The sequence below is a fragment of the Eubalaena glacialis genome, chromosome 8, assembly GCF_028564815.1.
Source record: "Eubalaena glacialis isolate mEubGla1 chromosome 8, mEubGla1.1.hap2.+ XY, whole genome shotgun sequence".
Classification (NCBI taxonomy): domain Eukaryota; kingdom Metazoa; phylum Chordata; class Mammalia; order Artiodactyla; family Balaenidae; genus Eubalaena; species Eubalaena glacialis.
This window is the reverse complement of record NC_083723.1, coordinates 11,242,308-11,258,838: the sequence shown is the minus strand read 5'-3', so window position 1 is coordinate 11,258,838 and position 16,531 is coordinate 11,242,308. Positions and strand designations below refer to the sequence as shown.

Sequence of the window (16,531 nt, the reverse complement as noted above, 5' to 3'; positions counted from 1 at the left end):
AATCCTGACAAAAATGCTCCCAGATAAGGCTCTTGCCTAAAGAGCCTAAACTTGGCTAGATCATAATCAAGATGTTTTGAGCCACATTTAAATCACAGAAATGCCCACGATCTCTTTGTTGGTAAGAACAGTGACATTCATAAACTCTATGTTCTGTGAGCAAGACTAATGACATGATTTCTCTTATCCTATGATGCCTTAAAAAACCAAAAAAGAAAACTAAGTGCTATGCCTTCACATATAATGAAAACAGGCTTCAGATACCCCATTATCTGCTTGCTTCTATGAGCCTTAATTTGCAGTGAAGGTTCTGATTACACTGAGATTACATGAACGAGGGAGAGACTTAAGCCATAATTTTGACATTTAAGTATTAGTATTTTATTTCCAGCACTCACATTCATCCTTGAGTTAAAAAGATTTAGTAGATTCTAGGGGGCTCTTTTTAAATACATTTACCTACTTGTGATGGAAAAGCCAACAGGAACTAGCACACCATTTTTTATGTATGTACATAATATATCTCCTATAGGAGACTGTTTGGCTTAACACTCTTGGCAGCTCCTGTGCAATCTCACAGAGCATCCTAGGGTTTCACTAACCCACACTTAATGGTGCCTGAAAAACATCTGTGCTTCCACCTTGTCTCAGAATCCATGAAAAGTCTGCAGATTCTCCCAGCTCTAAAAGCAGTGTTTACCGAAATCAGCATTTTGCTTTACTGAAGCAGACATCTGACAGCAAAGAGAGTAACAAGATTTGACTTAACCCAAACTGCATGAGGACTAAAGACAGTTTCACCATTCTGCTTTGTAATGCAGTTTCCAGAAATCAACTGTGATGAAAAGCAGGATATAACTATGTTAAAATTTTACTAATTCCTAAAAAGCAGGAAGTTGAATTTAATGGTTTATTATGATTTATAAGTCTCATTTTAAAAACATCAGTCCATCAAACCATGTAGAAATAAGTATGCAAAAAGTCTGCAAAACAAAAACATACTTTAAACATGTTTAAGTAGAGAGGTTATCTGAAATTCCAGATTTTCAGTCACTTCATTGTTATGCAATGGCAGCCAAGTAATCCTTAACTTCAGTTGGAGTCAGCCTCCTAAATCCGGCTTCGTTGCAGATTCCAACTTCTATGTTATCTTCTGTCATCTGCCCTTCAAAGCTTTCCTGATCAAGAGGGAGGGAAAATTTTGAATTTTCCAAGCAGTTAATTATACAGTCACTACAAATCCAACTGTTAGATACTGAACTAACCTTTAGGGTTAATATGGCTGTATGAATGGCATCTTCAAGTTCCAGATCTTCATTATATCTGAAGAATTTTTTGAAAAAATCCCAATGATTTACGGCACTATTAACATTATTTATGACTATGTAAACACAATGATAGCAACAGCGTAAGAATTTTTTAAACATCTAAAACACTCTTAAAAATATTAAGTTACAGATTAATTCTTTACGTCATCTCACTGAGCTAGCTGCCCCCACATAAGAAATTGACAATTATTTGGTGTGCATTCCCGACATCATGAAGAGCGTAACCCTAACGTGAGTTTATTTTAGGAAACTTCCTTAAGTACAAACATTTTAATACAATCAGAGTGTGGTGGCAATATTATAACAATTTATAAAAATAAAGCAGAGAAATCAGACTTTTGCTAAAATTTCTTATGTTTTTTATGTTTGGAAGACTCACTAATATGCAAAAGGAAAAAAAATTGCTTTAAGATCCTAAGCTTATTTAAATTTACCAATTAATCCCGGGTCTTTAAGATTTTTAAATAATCTTAACATGAATATTATGTGAAAATGTACTGAGAAGGTTCATTTGGTGGTTAAAATCAATTGCGAACTCTTCCCATTCAAAATGTAGGACATTTTTTGGTGGGCTACAATAATGCTGAGTCTAGAATACAGCTGGAAGTAAGTGAGAGCAGTCTGCTGTGCTGGCAGGACAGATTTTTACATATCACTCCACTTTTTATCAAGTACATACATCACAACTTTAATCCACCATCAACACCAGGTTTGGCTTCACAATTTTTTTTTTTGTAATCGTCAAAATGTAAACTGTTATCACTTAAATCATTTAAAAATTTTCCTCCCCAATTTTTTTACTCCAAATCCAATGGTCTTTTTTTTTTTTTGAGATAGTAGGAAAAATGAAGTAAAAAAATAAAAATATTTAGGAAAAAAAGCATGAGAATGCGGAAAGAGAAGTTCGTAAGAAATGAATATTACCACTTAATATATTGAAGGCCGTGGAGCCAGAGTAGAGAAAAGTTTGTTTGTTCTATCAGGTACATAGGCTTGAATACACAGTCATACAACAAATTTGTTTAGATTCATGATATTATTTAAAGAGAGCTGAAAACTGTAAAGTAAGTTTGCTAATGAATCTAGTTTTATGAGCCCACCTTTTCTCAAGGAAAGTTTTCCCATTCACATAGTTCTTTCCCATTGCTGTGGCTTTCCAGGCAAAGTAAGCTCCCTAGTCACGAAGGGAAGAGGAAAAGAACATTTTAAATCGTTAACCTAATTACTTAGGATACTGACATTTATGTCTCAGTTCAATAATTCGTCTCTAACTTCTAAGGTCACAAAATATTTACTGGAATGCAACGGAATACATCATAAAATACGTTAGTGGGATAAATAACAAAAAGGCATGAAGAAACTTTTGGAGGTTATGGAGAAGTCCAGCATCTTCACTGTAGTGATAGTTTTCTCAGGCATTTACATACATCAAAAACCCATCAAATTGTACACTTTAAATATGTGCAACTTATTGTACAAAATTTGTTAAAAAAAAAGAAACTGAGGTTAACTTAGAGCAAATAATCAAAAGTAATATTGTAGCTTACTAGGATTGAAGGGCTCTAGAAATCTGTCACATATATCTGAAAAATGGTGACCAGTTCTTCATCATCATCAGCGAATAAATGAAAAAGACACAGCTTTGCATTGAAAATTTTCAAAGGTGTTGATATTTTGTAATCTAATGTTAAATGAAAGCAGCAGCAGTATGTCGTATATAACATGACTCATCTATTGAAAAAATACATACACACACATACACACAGACACTGAAAGAAACAGACCAAACATATTTTAAAAGAAACAACTGCCTTTTAGACACAACAGGGGAAAAAGGGCAAAAGGTGAAAGCTGGATGCCAGTGATGCTGGCTCTGCTACCCACAGGAAAGGAAGGTAAGAGAGCTTGTCATTTAGCTTCAGAAGCTCAGATATGGGGTAACAGACACTGTCAAAGTTCCCTAAATACTTAATTTTTCTGATTTAAGTAACAACCAAAAATTTTTTTTTTTTTTGCCTGTTCAGATTACAAAGCTAGTTTGAATTGAGTGAACTTGCCATTATCTAGTGATCTATAAACTACGAAAGATCAGTTTCTAATGACGAGTTCCTCACAGCAAACATGAGTGACAGATGTGAGACACATGTGGAGGAGTGGTACCCTCTACAGACACCTGCTAACCTGAACACCAATCTTCTGCTTTAGAGCAGACAACTCACCCATTTTGCAAAACATCGTATTCAAGACGGACATCAATATTTGTACAGGAAAAGTCACACTGAAGTCAGCCCCAAGATTAAACTGACTGCAAAGGGCACTGCCCCCACCCAGACTCTTAGCTTTAATTATAATTTTTTAAAAGTAAAAGAATTCCACAGATTTAAAGAGACTTGATAACAACTATTTCAACTAATCATTCAAGGTATGTGACGTCAAGCAACATACCAGAAGAACACGGGGGGGCAGAACTAAAGTAGCTTCCTTATCAGAAGACTGAATTACCAACATTTTAAACGTGTAAGTGAATATATACTACTTCTAAAGCCCAAATGAAAAACAGAAAGAGAAAATACTCTTATTTTTAAGCTTTTTATGGCTTCTATTTTTACTAGATATTCAAAGAGCCCTTCGACAAATCCCTCAAATACATCTAATGATACTTACAGATGGATCTGACTGAAATAAATATGGTCGTCCCTCATTCCAACCACAAATAAGTAAAGAAACTCCAAATGGACGAACACCACTGAAGAGAGAGAAACGAAAATTACTTGCCATCTTCATGGTGTTAAAGTCAACCTAAGCTAAGAATTTATTAATACTCTCAAGTAAAGCAAGCGATCAGGTAAACCGAATTAGACTTCTAAGTTCCTTAAAACGTATTTAACACCATTCTAAACAAATCAATTCAAAATGAATTTTCTTTACGGTACTGAGGAAAGACAGTCAAATCATTTTGGTAAATGGACTGACACAAACATCGGGGTTAATAAGTGTGGAGTAACAGTGTCCTAACAAAATGGCACATTTCAACAAACGCAGCTCTTCCACTGGCTTTACAAATCAGCAGCTACCTCATCCGTGTTCACACCCAAGCTCAAGAACACTGGAATTAAATAAACACGGATGTGTCCAAGAGTTACTGCTTTCGTCATGTGCTTACAATCATTTCTGGTTAGAAGATAAATTTGGAAGCAGCAATGACTGTCTGCCCATACAGAAATGTTTTAATTACTAGCAAAAGGACTTTATCTAGAAGTTGGTTTCTGCTACTATATGAACAGCAAGAAAACATTCCCATTTTCTCTTTAAAAAAATATTTCGGGTCCAGTTAAGATCAGAAATGTTCATCATAGTGATTTTCTCCACTGATTAAGGAAATATAGGAATACTAAGCCCTCTTTTTCAAAAAAAATACATCTACTCATAAAACGATTTTTTTTCTAATTCATGACACATTTCAAGTAATAAAATCAACCTACCCTGACTGGGTGTATTCTTGCATCACGGAAGCTACTCTCTGTACCAGCTGAGCTGTGGGAATGGGTTCTTGATAAACGAGATAGTATTGTTGAGCTAGTTTTCGAGCTCTGTGCACAAGCACTCTGACAAACAGAAAAGAAATAAGATTTAATTAAAATTCAGATGCTTTACTATCTAAAGACTCATTCTCCTTCTATAGGCATATACCTATAGCACAAGTTTGACATGTATCTCTAATAGTAGCTCTTAGCGCTAAGCCAGTCTTCTTCTTACATCCGATTATGGTTAATTTACAAGAAAATATCAGAGCATCACTGAGGAGACAAACCATAGGTGAACAAGAACAAGGCAAAAGGAAGGAAACTATGGACTGGGGGGTGCCCATCAGCTTAGCAGCCACGGCTCTAGCGTACGCAAGAACTTTGTATCTCGCTACAGCGTCTTCAAGACTGTGCCCCCCTTATCCCAAGGGCAGGCACCTTGTCTTTCTATATTTCACTCCAGGCAACAGGCTAATACGCACACACACACGTGTTCAGGCATATTTTTCTCACTCTGCCTCAATCTTGTTCCACAGATTGGACTTCAAAGAGTACCCTCCAGAGATTAATGAACATGAAACTAATTATAACTTAAAATAATGTCAAATTTGTCAAAAGTGTAACAATTAAATATACTAGCAAGAGAAGCAGGATTCACCTTTACCTGCTCGTGTACTAATCTGAGCTCTGCACATTATCCCTCTGAACAATACTCCTGTGGTGTCAGTTTATTCTGTGAGTGCTAGTACACTGCAGTCTCCCTTCCATGCAGTGGTAACAGGATCCACTGTAGTGAAGCCTGATCACATGCCAGTGACACTGGTGCTTTTTCTAACTCATGACATTTTGGCTCTACCTATCTTACTCCACAAAATCAAGAATGAAGTAATAATATTCCTTTTGCTTCTTAAATGACAAACAGAAAGCCGCCAGTCTCTTTAAACCTGCTGGTACCCTGATGTAACAGGATTTCTCTCTTCCTGTGAAATACCAAAGGAGTGATTATATAAACATCTGGATCCGGACTGGCTGTCATTCAGTGGCCTTTTGAGAATTCTGTCCCTTTGCTAAAAACAGAAATAAATAAAATGAGGTTAACTCTGGATGGTATGCGTTCTTTTGCTGTCTGACAACTTTTAAAAAATAGTTTATTATAACATGTATTGCTTTTGTTGTTTTGAAAATACATTTAGAGAACAGCAAAGCCCTTGCTGAGCCCTTGGATGGTAGAAGAGGGATTATGACCAGAAGGGAAAACCACTGAACAGAGATGAGAGGGGTAAGTATTGTATCCATCTCCTCTTTTACAACTGAGTGGCACTGAGTTCTTCTCCTTCAAATAAGCCCCAGTCTGTCTCATACTGGCAAACTAAGTTCAGCTGCCAACGATGAGAAGTTGGGAGATTAAAGGAAAAACATCCTTTGATTTTTCTCCTCAAAGTACAGATTACAAGGAATTCATGAGATGGTGAGAAAAAGAATAAAGGGTACAAGGTACCTGTAATCTGGGCCCATGCCGCTATACACCAAACCTATATGCTTGGTGATTGGTTCCACTTTGTGGACACTTCGCTCGTCATACAAAATGGATTTCTGTTTCTTCTCAGTTGCCAAGACCACACCATTTGCAGCTTTAAAAAAAAAAAAGACTTAAATGTTATTTAAAGACTCTGCTTCAACAGTTTTCTAGTTGCGGAAGCATTTCAGCCAAACTCCTTTATTTCTTCCTATTTATAAAACCTTTTCTTCTGGATTTCTACATTAAAATTACCCAAGGAACGGTTAAATCAACTTTCCCTCAATGGTCATCTGTATTGCACTAAGAAATCCCTCAGCTAAAGGCATTACACAACTTTTCTTAAGAAAGACTCCATATGTTTTAAAATAACGGAATTCTGCCTACTTGGCCTACTGTTCTTAATAATCTGAAATTTTACAACCAATGATATGTTTTTTATAAGTTATCTTTAAGTTTTATGATTAACCTTTTCTAAGTTATGGAAAGAATAAAAACTGCCAGAGAACAGTGATACATAATCAGTGGAAAAAACAAAAGAATACTCAGTTTTCTGAATAGGAAAGACTATTTGTGAGTTATCACAATAAAGATGCTATATTTATTTTGAAAAAAAAAAATTAATCATCTTCTTTGGCTTATTACTTTCTTTAAACATCAAAATACTGTAGATTAACAAAAAGAACTGTTGGGACTTCCTTGGTGGCGCAGTGGTTAAGAATCCGCCTACCAACTCAGGACACGGGTTCAAGCCCTGGTCTAGGAAGATCCCACATGCCGTGGAGCAACTAAGCCCGTGTGCCACAACTACTGACCCTGCGCTCTAGAGCCTGCGAGCCACAACTACTGAGCCCATGTGCCTAGAGCCCATGCTCCGCAACAAAGGGAAGCCACCGCAATGAGAAGCCTGCGCACTGCAACAAAGAGTAGCCGCCGCTCGCCACAACTAGAGAAAGCCTGCGCACAGCAACAAAGACCCAACGCAGCCAAAAATAAATAAATAAATAATTTATTTTTTAAAAAAAAAAGAACTGTTAAAAAATTATGCTGCCACAGCTATTTACTTTTACATTAACTACCTATTAATTCCAAAAGAACACATTATGACAATAACAGGAATCTGAAGTGAACGAAGCATTTAATTACCTTTAATTCCCACTGAAGGGGCTCCTCCAGCTACAGCAGCCAAAGCATATTCAATCTGGACAAGTTTACCAGATGGGCTTAAAGAGAAACAAAGGTATTGCTAAATTCACATTCTCAAATACTTATTAGAGGAACACCTCTGAGAAAGGGCAGGTAAATAGGCCAAATCCATTAATCAAGCACCAAGGAATAGCTGGGCTTTGAAAATTTATCATGAAGTTGTACGGAAACTAAGGTTATTCATTGTGTAACACTAATCTCTTTCCTTAGGTTGTTTTTTCTTGTCTGCCACTTAAAGCAGCATCATTACTGTTGCCTTTCACCACTTACCAACCTTGTGACTTTGAGCAAATTACTTAACCTCTCTGTGTCTCAGTTTTCTCATCTGTAAAACGGGGATAATAGTAGTATAGTAGTTACCTATCAATATTTCAAAGGTTGTTGTGAAGATTAAATGAAGTGATGCCTTTTGTTCCTGGCACAAAATTAGCAGCAAGTAAATACCAAATAGTAATATTATCAAGAACATGTATGTGTCTGTTAAATACCAAATAACAGCAAACAATCCATGTGGGTGGAGTTAAAACATTTCATAAAGCAGACACGGCCTAAGACATAAAACCTAGATATCAATCACAACAAAGCATTTGCTATATAATACAAAACTATTTCGAGATGCCGTGAGCTGGTTAAATACCAAATAGTAATATTATTAAGAACACGTATGTGTCTGTTAAATACCAAATAACAGCAAATAATCCATGTGGGTGGAGTTAAACATTTTATAAAGCAGACATGGCCTAAGACATAAAACCTAGATATCAGTCACAACAAAGTATTTGCTATATAATACAAAACTATTTCGAGATGCCGTGAGCTGGTTATACTAAACATTTCTGGTTCCATGAGTTTGGCAGCCAAATGCTAGCTAGGTCCAAACTGGCTTTTTAGGTCACATTTCGATCTAGCTGTTGAGTTAGAACAATTACTATAAATGTCACCAACGTTTCTATTTTATTGACAAAGTCCTTGAATGAAAGTAATGTGTCCAAAGTGACACACAGCTAGGTCCACATCTCCAGTCTACTACTGAAAATATAATCTTCAGCTGCAGAAGGTCATCTGTTTTATCTTCATAAAATTATAGATACTCTCTTTGTCACTCAAGTCTCAACTCACACCATCCCACCTTGCTCCAGACACACAACTACTCTTACAATTCAAAAACCCCTCTGACAAGCTAATCCCTCTGTCTGCAATGCACTACACCACTGTCTGGTGAACTCCTTCCAAGTCATCCTCCAATCCTTAGTAGAAATGTCATGTCCTCAGGGAAGCTGCCCTGACCACCCAGACTAGGTTGAATCCCACACTCTCATACCTATACTGTCCTATGCTTCCTCTTTGGCTAAGATTCATCATACTTGAATTATTTTTTCAACATTTACAAAGTGTAAGCTCAGTTCAGTCAGTACTCCACACAGCCTATGACCAGGTTCATATGACTGACAGACACACATCTAGACCTATTTAAGGAATAAGCCTAGGGGCAGCAGTTTAAAGACTGTTAAATGACAGAACTAGCTGACTTGAGCAGAATAACAGCAATAAGCATTTAAATTTTTTAAATTAGGCTGTACTTGTTTTCCTTTAATGGTCCCTATTTCGATAATCATATCATGACTTTCTGGGTCCATCCAGCTTCAATTATTCTTCTATACCTAGTTCAAATACCTCTGAGGACATTTTAAAGGATTAGGTAAACCTAAAGTTAGCTTTTCTTCTGTTACCATAATCACACATATACACTTCTATCATTGCATCTTTCTGTATGAAAGCTCACTAACCTGTGAGCTCACCGAGCTATCAACCGTCTTTGTATTCAATCATGCCACTACCCAATTCCAAAGCACCAGCATCTCTACCAGGGATAACTGAAATAGCCATCTAACTAGTTTTCATCTTTTCCATTCTTACTTCCATTCCCCCACCTGGAGTTACTTTTGTACCATGTCATTCCCCATTTAAATCCTATAATAACTTCTTGGTTCACTTACAATAAAAGCTCCTTACTCTGGCCTACAGGGCCCTGCAAAATTGGCCTGACCCATGCTAACTCTCTGCTCATTATACTCTAACACACTGGCCTTCTTATCAGCTCGGTCCTTCTCAACTTTGGCACTTTCATACATGCTCTTCCCTCTGTCTGCAACTCTCTCTACCCCTAAATCTTCAAATAGTTGGCTCCCTTTCATCTTTCAGTCCCCCAGAACACTGGTCTTTCCTGACTACCCAATCTAAAGTTTTGTTCCTTCTTTCTCCCTCTCTTGATAAAAATTCCTGAGTAAAGGAAAAACATTCTTCAGAATGCATTAGTAGGCACCCATTTGTTTATCCACTTATTGTCAATATCCCCAACTAAATGCAATCCTCAAGAACACCTCCTACAGTATAGTCTCTTGTCATTCCACCTTTAGTAGTTTAACTCTGAGTACAACAGGCTAAAAACAAATTTTTAATCTAAAACAGAAATGCACTATCATGTTAAAAAACAAAAGAGTGTGTTTTAATAAGGAAATTTATTATAGAAAGATTCAGTCCCTGATAACAACATACGGTTGTTTTATGTTTCAGCTCCACTAGGATTACACTCTCTTAAAGATAAAGGTCCAGGTTTGCTTTGTTCACGAATATGAACAGTTGACTACTTGGCAAACATTGCTCCCTATTGTTGTATATGATGAGACCTTTTATTAAAAGAAAGGTATTTTAGCATTTTAAGAAGACGTCGCACAGTAATGGAAAGTGTATTAAATTTACCGTCAGAAAGAACCCAGTCTGAATGTTAACTCAGCTACTCATCTATGACCAGGGACGAGTTATTTAATTTGCCTGAGCTGTGGTTAGCTCATCTGTAAGGTGTTGAGATAACATTTATCACAGATGGTAGCCCAAAGAGATGGACTAAGCTCCACCCACACAGAAAGTCCTCAGTAAGTCAGATGCGGCCCGCCTTCAGCAGTCAGATAAGAATACATTTTAATTAAACGGGGGTATCACTGGTCTGTAGGAAAATGGCCAAACTGAATCCTTCCCCGGTCGATTTATTAAATCCTTTGGTGACGGTTTTCTTACATTGGGAATGATGATAGTTTAACTCAAGTTTACTTTGAAAAATATACTTATCTATCTGTTCTAAAATTTAAAAAGCCTACAATCTTTTTTTAAAATAAATATATCCCCTTCCCAAAATAATAGCCAAAACGCAAATGTAGCCTAGTAGTTTGGCGCCTACAAAGACTAGAGGATAGAAAGATAAATAACGCTTTCACTTTCAGTCCTTAAGCTTCCAGTAGGGGCACCAAAGAAAACGAAAGCGGGAAGAGGTTTCGAGAGACATTAGTGCCAAATGGAGACTAAGACTCGGACCAAACTGTAAAGTTAGGGCTTTCCGAGAAAAAGGGACCCCATAGGTCTGACCAAGATTCCGAGCTCCAGAAACTCCCGAATCAGGCCTACTTCGGTCAGGAAGGAAATCTTGAATTCTGAACGGGACACCCGGAGACAGTTAACGCAAAGCTGCTTTCTTCCCTAATCTCCAAAGCTAAAGAAAATCCCTGGGTGAGGGCCTCAACCTCCAGCAGCGTCAAGGTCGCCCCGGACCCCCCGACTCGCGTTCCCACGGCCCCCAGGCACTACTGCTCCCCAGGCCGCGGTAGGGCCCTGCAAATGACTTTGCAAAGTCGCATTTCCACCCCCATTCCCTACTGGGCCCTCCGGAAGCACCAAGCCAGAGACCAGGACGGTAAAAACCGGGTCAGCAAAGTTCCTGCAACCTCGGTTATGAGGAGGACCTCCGGGGCCCCTTCCATACCTGAATGTAGTCAGCGAAAAGCTGTAACCACGCTCCGCCATCTTTACCCGAAGACCCAGCGCACATCCGCACACATGCGCACTGCGGCCCGTTTCTTTTCATTTCCTCTCCCCGCGCCTTCCTTTCCCTCTCTCTGATTGGAGGAAAGGCAGAGCCGCTTCAGGGGCATGCTGGGAGTTGTAGTTCCAGGTGCGCGTTTGCCCGACTCTGCGTGTGTGCGCATGCTCGAGGTAGGGGCGGGACCCAGCGGTCCGGTGGGAGTGGTTTTCAGGCGAGCAACATGGCGCCTCCCATGCTGATGCTGAAGGTTTTGCTGTGGCCCGCAGCCCAGGGACTCCTCCGGAACTTTTGGGAGCAACTGCAGCGGAAATTTCGGCAGAGCCGGCCAGGCTTTCCCAGTCCTCAGTGGGGTACGTAAAGAAAGCCTCCGTGGAGAGGGGGGGTGGGTAGGGGACCCCAGGCAGAGTGGTGGGCACCGCTCGTACTCTGCCCTGCTCCCGCGTCCTGATCTTCGGCCACGCGTAGGGGACGTTGTCCCGGACATTCACTTACTTAGAAACAAGAGACACCTGGTTTTGCTCCCCAGTCCCCTGCAAGTAAGGGGAAAAAAAGTCCTCTTATCGTCCCATTCGTACACAGAATGTAGCCGAAGCGTATTAGCTTAGCATCAAGGGACGCCACTATCTAGATTCTCTTATCTTTCCTTTCCAGTCATCCCACCCCCTAAAGCAATTTGCTCTCTGTGGCGTTTGAGCTTTGTGCAGTTGAATCCGGATCCCATGTTTTCCCCGGAAACTAATTTTAAAGGGAAGTGTCTTGGTTGTTGAAATTGTCATTGCTTTGACATTTACATTCCACTCGATTTCCAAGGTATCCCGAACATAATAATGATAATACCCAGGCAGTCTGAACCGTGAGCCCCCTATATGTCAAAGCCTACATATGCTTCCTGAGATAATCTCCACAACAATCCCATTAGGTGTCTCCACTTTTCAAATGAAGAAGTAGGCTCAGAAAGGTCTCAAGGTCACACAGACCTTCCAGAGCCTGCGCTATTACATCAGGCTATGCATAGCAATACTTTTAGATATATTGAAAAGGAATACCAGTTGTTAAGTGTTAGACAGCTTTGTATATTTTTAAGAGTTCCTGAAGTCAAAAGAACTTTTGCAAGTCTGAGGAATATAGCAAAGAGAGAGTAAAGGAATCTCTCTGATTTTATAAACAATTTAAAAAACAAAAGTGAAATGTTGATGGTCACATAAATAAATTAATATTCTACAAAGAGTGACGAGCTAGTTCTTTTCCTTAGAGAACTGACGGGGATTGAGATTAAATATTATGAAGAACGAAGTGACTTAAAGGGCCTACCAGGATATGACTGAGTAGCTAACCCAATTTGAATATAATATAAAAGGGCAATCAACAGTTATCTCAGTGCCAGTAGGAAGTGGATTTTGGAAATCTCAAGCTTAGATTTATTCATGTTTACTACTAAACCCCTGAGTTTTGTATTATGAGAAACTCTTGGTAGAATTTAACCGATTCATTTAAGCAGGTGCCACTAAGAAAAATTCTGTGTTCTTTAAAATTACTTTATGTATGAGCTTTACTATATTTCAATAGCTACTAAGGTTTCCTGTTAAATGCCTGTTGAATGTAATATTTTAAGTTATATGTACCTTTTGATATATCAATGTTGATTGTTAAGGAGAATGATACCTGTAAATGGTCATTTAGAAGTTAGAAACTGATTCTGTATCTCCATGTTTGTTTTGTAGGACCAGCATTAGCGGTCCAAGGTCCAGCTATATTTACAGAACCAGCAAATGATACCAATGGAAGTAAGGAGATTTCCAGCTTTTTGGAGAGCATCTTTTGGATGGCAGCTCCCAAAAACAGACGCAGCATTGAAGTTAACAGGTGTAGGAGAAGAAACCCTCATAAGCTTATTAAAGTTAAGGTAATGTGGTGATCTTTGTGGGTGTGCTTTTTCTCATGTCCACCACTGCATATTCTCTTGGTTTATTCACATAACCCATAAGTGAATTATTTTCAGATGTTACATGTCTACCTTCCTCTGGCCTAAATTAAATACAATATTCTCGTTATGTATGTGTGTATCTACTGTCTTGTAGCCTAAGTCTTAGGAACACAGTCAAGGAGGGAGTTTAGAGTCTGGACAGAGGACTGGGTTGTTAAGAGTCTATGTGACTTTTGTATTGTGAGCTGTGCCTGTCCTGAGCTGTGTGATTTTGAACCATATATGAATAAACATTTTAACTATGGCAGACCCTAAAATTAAAGTCAGAAGCATAGATCTATTCGATTATGGGGTTTGACTAGCCCTTACAGATCTATTCTGTTCTTCACTGTATCCAATGAGATACTGTGAAGGAAAATCCTTAGATAAGTAATAAAAATAGCTAATATCTATTAAGTGCTGATGATATATCTAAGCGCTTTACATGGATTTTCTCATCATATCCTCACAGCGACCCTCCAGAGTAAATATTGTTTTGCTCAGTTTTAGGATGAAGAAACTGAGGCAAAAAGAGTTTGCCTGTGGTCCCAGACTTAAAAGGTGAAGCCAGGATTTGAACCCTAGCAGTCTCCTATTGAAGTCACATTCTTCTCTTGAAACTTTTTTTGTGTGTGTTCCTATCCTCAGACAATTCTAGATCTCAGTGCTCCTTCTCCCTCACCCCTCCAACCATGTCCCATGGGTGCACTTTCTTCATTGATCTAGTAACAAAAATTTTAGCGTTTGTTACTTTTGATCTGTTTATTTATGGCTTTAACAGCTGTGATTTGAGTTCCTGTTTACTCCACGGCATTCCCCAGCAGTGGGGCAGTACAGATGGAACTCAAGGACAGAAAATGGACTTTCATGAGCCTCCACGTTCAGTATTAAACCAAACCCTTAGAACTTAAACTCTAAAGTATTATTGAGTCGCAGTTGGGACCAGACTTAAAATGTGCAACTGAAAAATACTTCATTAATTGAGGCACCAATAATTCATACAATTTGGTTGAGAGAATTTAAGAGTTTAGGAATGAGATCTGTTACATGACTTCCCTGACTTTGTTTTTTCTGAGGGAAAAGAATAGCTCTCGTCTTGTGCATTCATTTCCTTTGGTGAATTGTTTTCTGCTACATATAGTGTGTTATGCTGAGGGATTTGTTAGGAAAAGGGCACCAGCTGACGCTGGGTATTTTTTCCATACCTCGAAGTTGGATGTGCAATCCAGTTTTTCAGGTATTGGAGTAAGATGAGAAGTCGGTGAGGCACATGATTTGCAAGGTTTTTTGTTTCTTTCAGAAAATGGAGTTCTTTTTGTCGTCTGCCTCACAGATGTTTGTAGATTAATCTTTGGAAGTGTTCAGAGTTTCTTTGATGTTCCCGTTTACTATTTTTCTTTATATTTCAAACCTATCTTTAGAACACAATGAAAGGACTTCTTTAGAGGTTAGAATTGTCTTATTAAAGTTGGGTAGACATATAAAACTCATGAAAATACCCTCCAATTGTAATATATAGGGAGTTTTACATTAAGGAATAATCAGTGTTCATTTATAGGAAGAAAACTCACACCACATACCAGCTATACTTCATACAGGAATTTGAATTACACTCTGATGACCAGGGGAAGCCAACTTGTAATGTGTTTATCATCTTGTTCTTCCCAGGATAGACTGAAAGAAAAAGTGAATTCCCTTTACCTTGGTGTCTTATTTAAGATGCTGGCTGTGTGGATCACCCCAGTGTGTTGATGGGCTCCTTATCAGATGTTTAGTTTTTGAGGATGGGGGAATGGAGTACCGTTTCACATAATAAGACTGTTGTATTTCAGTAAAAATGTACCAGATTCAAAGTCGGTAGACCTGAGTTCTAGTCCCAATTTTTCTGCTGATTCAAATCAGTGTGTGTCCTCAGTTTCCCTATTAAAATGAGGTTGAACTGGGTGGTCCTATGACCTTGGGCGGCATGGACATTCCAAGAAAGTTTCCATATAAGCCTCATTCCTGTCAGTGATGATGTGTGCGTTATGTTGCCCCTTGTTAAAATGTTTTTGTTTGGTTGGTTTTTTTTTAAGAACAATATAGACGTTTGTCCTGAATGTGGTCACCTGAAACAGAAACACGTCCTTTGTGGCTATTGCTATGAGAAGGTGTGTAAAGAGACAGCGGAAATCAGACGACAGATAGGGAAGCAAGAGGGAGGCCCTTTCAAGGCTCCTACCGTGGAGACCATGGTGCTGTACTTGGGGGAGACACCCTCCAAGCAAGATCAGGGCAAGAGGATCATTGAGCGAGAACGGAAGCGGCCATCCTGGTTCACCCAGAATTGACACCAAACATGTTTCGAGAGGATAACTTCACATAAGACGTTTCTCCTGAGAAAGAGGGAGATTCTTTGTTTTTATGTTGGTTGTGTGCTTGTTTTTAAATCATCAGCATAGCCTAAAACATTCTTTATAAGCAGTTAGTTTTTTGCGGGTAATTTGAAGAATGCATCAGGCGTAAAGTCTGAAAATGTTTGTTTATGCAGAGGCTCAATGGATTTATGTGTCTGTTTCTATTATACTATGAAGTTTCAGTAAACAGAATTTTCAGGACAGAAAAATAAAACATAATTTAAAATTCGTAGCCAGAATTACGCGTCTGGGCTCTGGTTTTGTTTGTTTGCCACTGGTTTTTCTTACAAGAATACTCAAACAAATGCTTTTGTTTAAGTAACAGCTGAAAATAGGTTATTTAAATTCTGGGTATCGCTTTTTTAAGATGGTAGATGTAGCAGTAAGAAAAAGTTCGTTCTGTTTGGTTTTTTTGTTTGTTTTAGCAAATTAAAATGGCCTTTGTTTGGCACTTTATATGAGACATGTTCATTTACTTAGAAGTAGTTCTTGACATTTCACATTAAATCAAGATGACATTCAGAATTCATTAGATGGCTCATGAGATCTGTAATTTGTAGTTTGGGGAGAGAGATTTTTTAAAGGAGATGTGAGTGAATTCAGTAGCACACAGAAAATGTGCTGAGGGGGTTGCCCTTGCATTTTCCTTCTAGGATGACCTTTTAGTTTATTTCACATTTCATCATATTTATCTCTATAGCAATGGCCTTTTTAACTTAACGCA

At 38.4% G+C, this 16,531-nt stretch overlaps 2 protein-coding genes across 3 annotated transcripts; one reads left to right on the top strand and one right to left on the bottom strand.

Moving 5' to 3' along the window:
* Positions 1 to 357: 357 nt before the first annotated feature.
* Positions 358 to 11,456, bottom strand: PSMA2 (proteasome 20S subunit alpha 2). Of its 2 annotated transcripts, XM_061197562.1 has the most exons (8): positions 11,389 to 11,456; positions 7,515 to 7,591; positions 6,351 to 6,483; positions 4,811 to 4,933; positions 3,993 to 4,074; positions 2,429 to 2,502; positions 1,266 to 1,323; positions 358 to 1,178 (listed from the first exon to the last, which is right to left on the bottom strand). In XM_061197562.1, exons 1-8 carry the CDS (start codon positions 11,427 to 11,429, stop codon positions 1,062 to 1,064), a joined length of 705 nt encoding a protein of 234 aa, XP_061053545.1. In that variant the 5' UTR covers positions 11,430 to 11,456; the 3' UTR covers positions 358 to 1,061. The 2 variants fall into 2 exon arrangements, with proteins under 2 accessions (XP_061053545.1, XP_061053546.1); XM_061197563.1 differs by lacking the exon at positions 1,266 to 1,323 and having other exon boundaries at positions 1,065 to 1,178.
* A 190-nt stretch (positions 11,457 to 11,646) lies between these two features.
* MRPL32 (mitochondrial ribosomal protein L32) lies at positions 11,647 to 16,031 on the top strand. Its single transcript, XM_061197561.1, has 3 exons — positions 11,647 to 11,798; positions 13,170 to 13,351; positions 15,487 to 16,031. The coding sequence occupies exons 1-3, from the start codon at positions 11,669 to 11,671 to the stop codon at positions 15,739 to 15,741; spliced, it is 567 nt and encodes a 188-aa protein (XP_061053544.1). The 5' UTR covers positions 11,647 to 11,668; the 3' UTR covers positions 15,742 to 16,031.
* The last annotated feature ends 500 nt before the right edge of the window (positions 16,032 to 16,531 follow it).

Coding starts and splice junctions, on each gene's coding strand:
- MRPL32 (XM_061197561.1), top strand. CDS start 11,669: ATGGCGCCTCCCATGCTGATGCTGAAGGTTTTGCTGTGGCCCGCAGCC. Junction 11,799..13,169: donor CTTTCCCAGTCCTCAGTGGG/GTACGTAAAGAA, acceptor TTTGTTTTGTAG/GACCAGCATTAGCGGTCCAA. Junction 13,352..15,486: donor ATAAGCTTATTAAAGTTAAG/GTAATGTGGTGA, acceptor TTTTTTTTTAAG/AACAATATAGACGTTTGTCC.
- PSMA2 (XM_061197562.1), bottom strand. CDS start 11,429: ATGGCGGAGCGTGGTTACAGCTTTTCGCTGACTACATTCAG. Junction 7,592..11,388: donor TTTTCGCTGACTACATTCAG/GTATGGAAGGGG, acceptor TTTCTCTTTAAG/CCCATCTGGTAAACTTGTCC. Junction 1,179..1,265: donor CAGCCATATTAACCCTAAAG/GTTAGTTCAGTA, acceptor CCTCTTGATCAG/GAAAGCTTTGAAGGGCAGAT.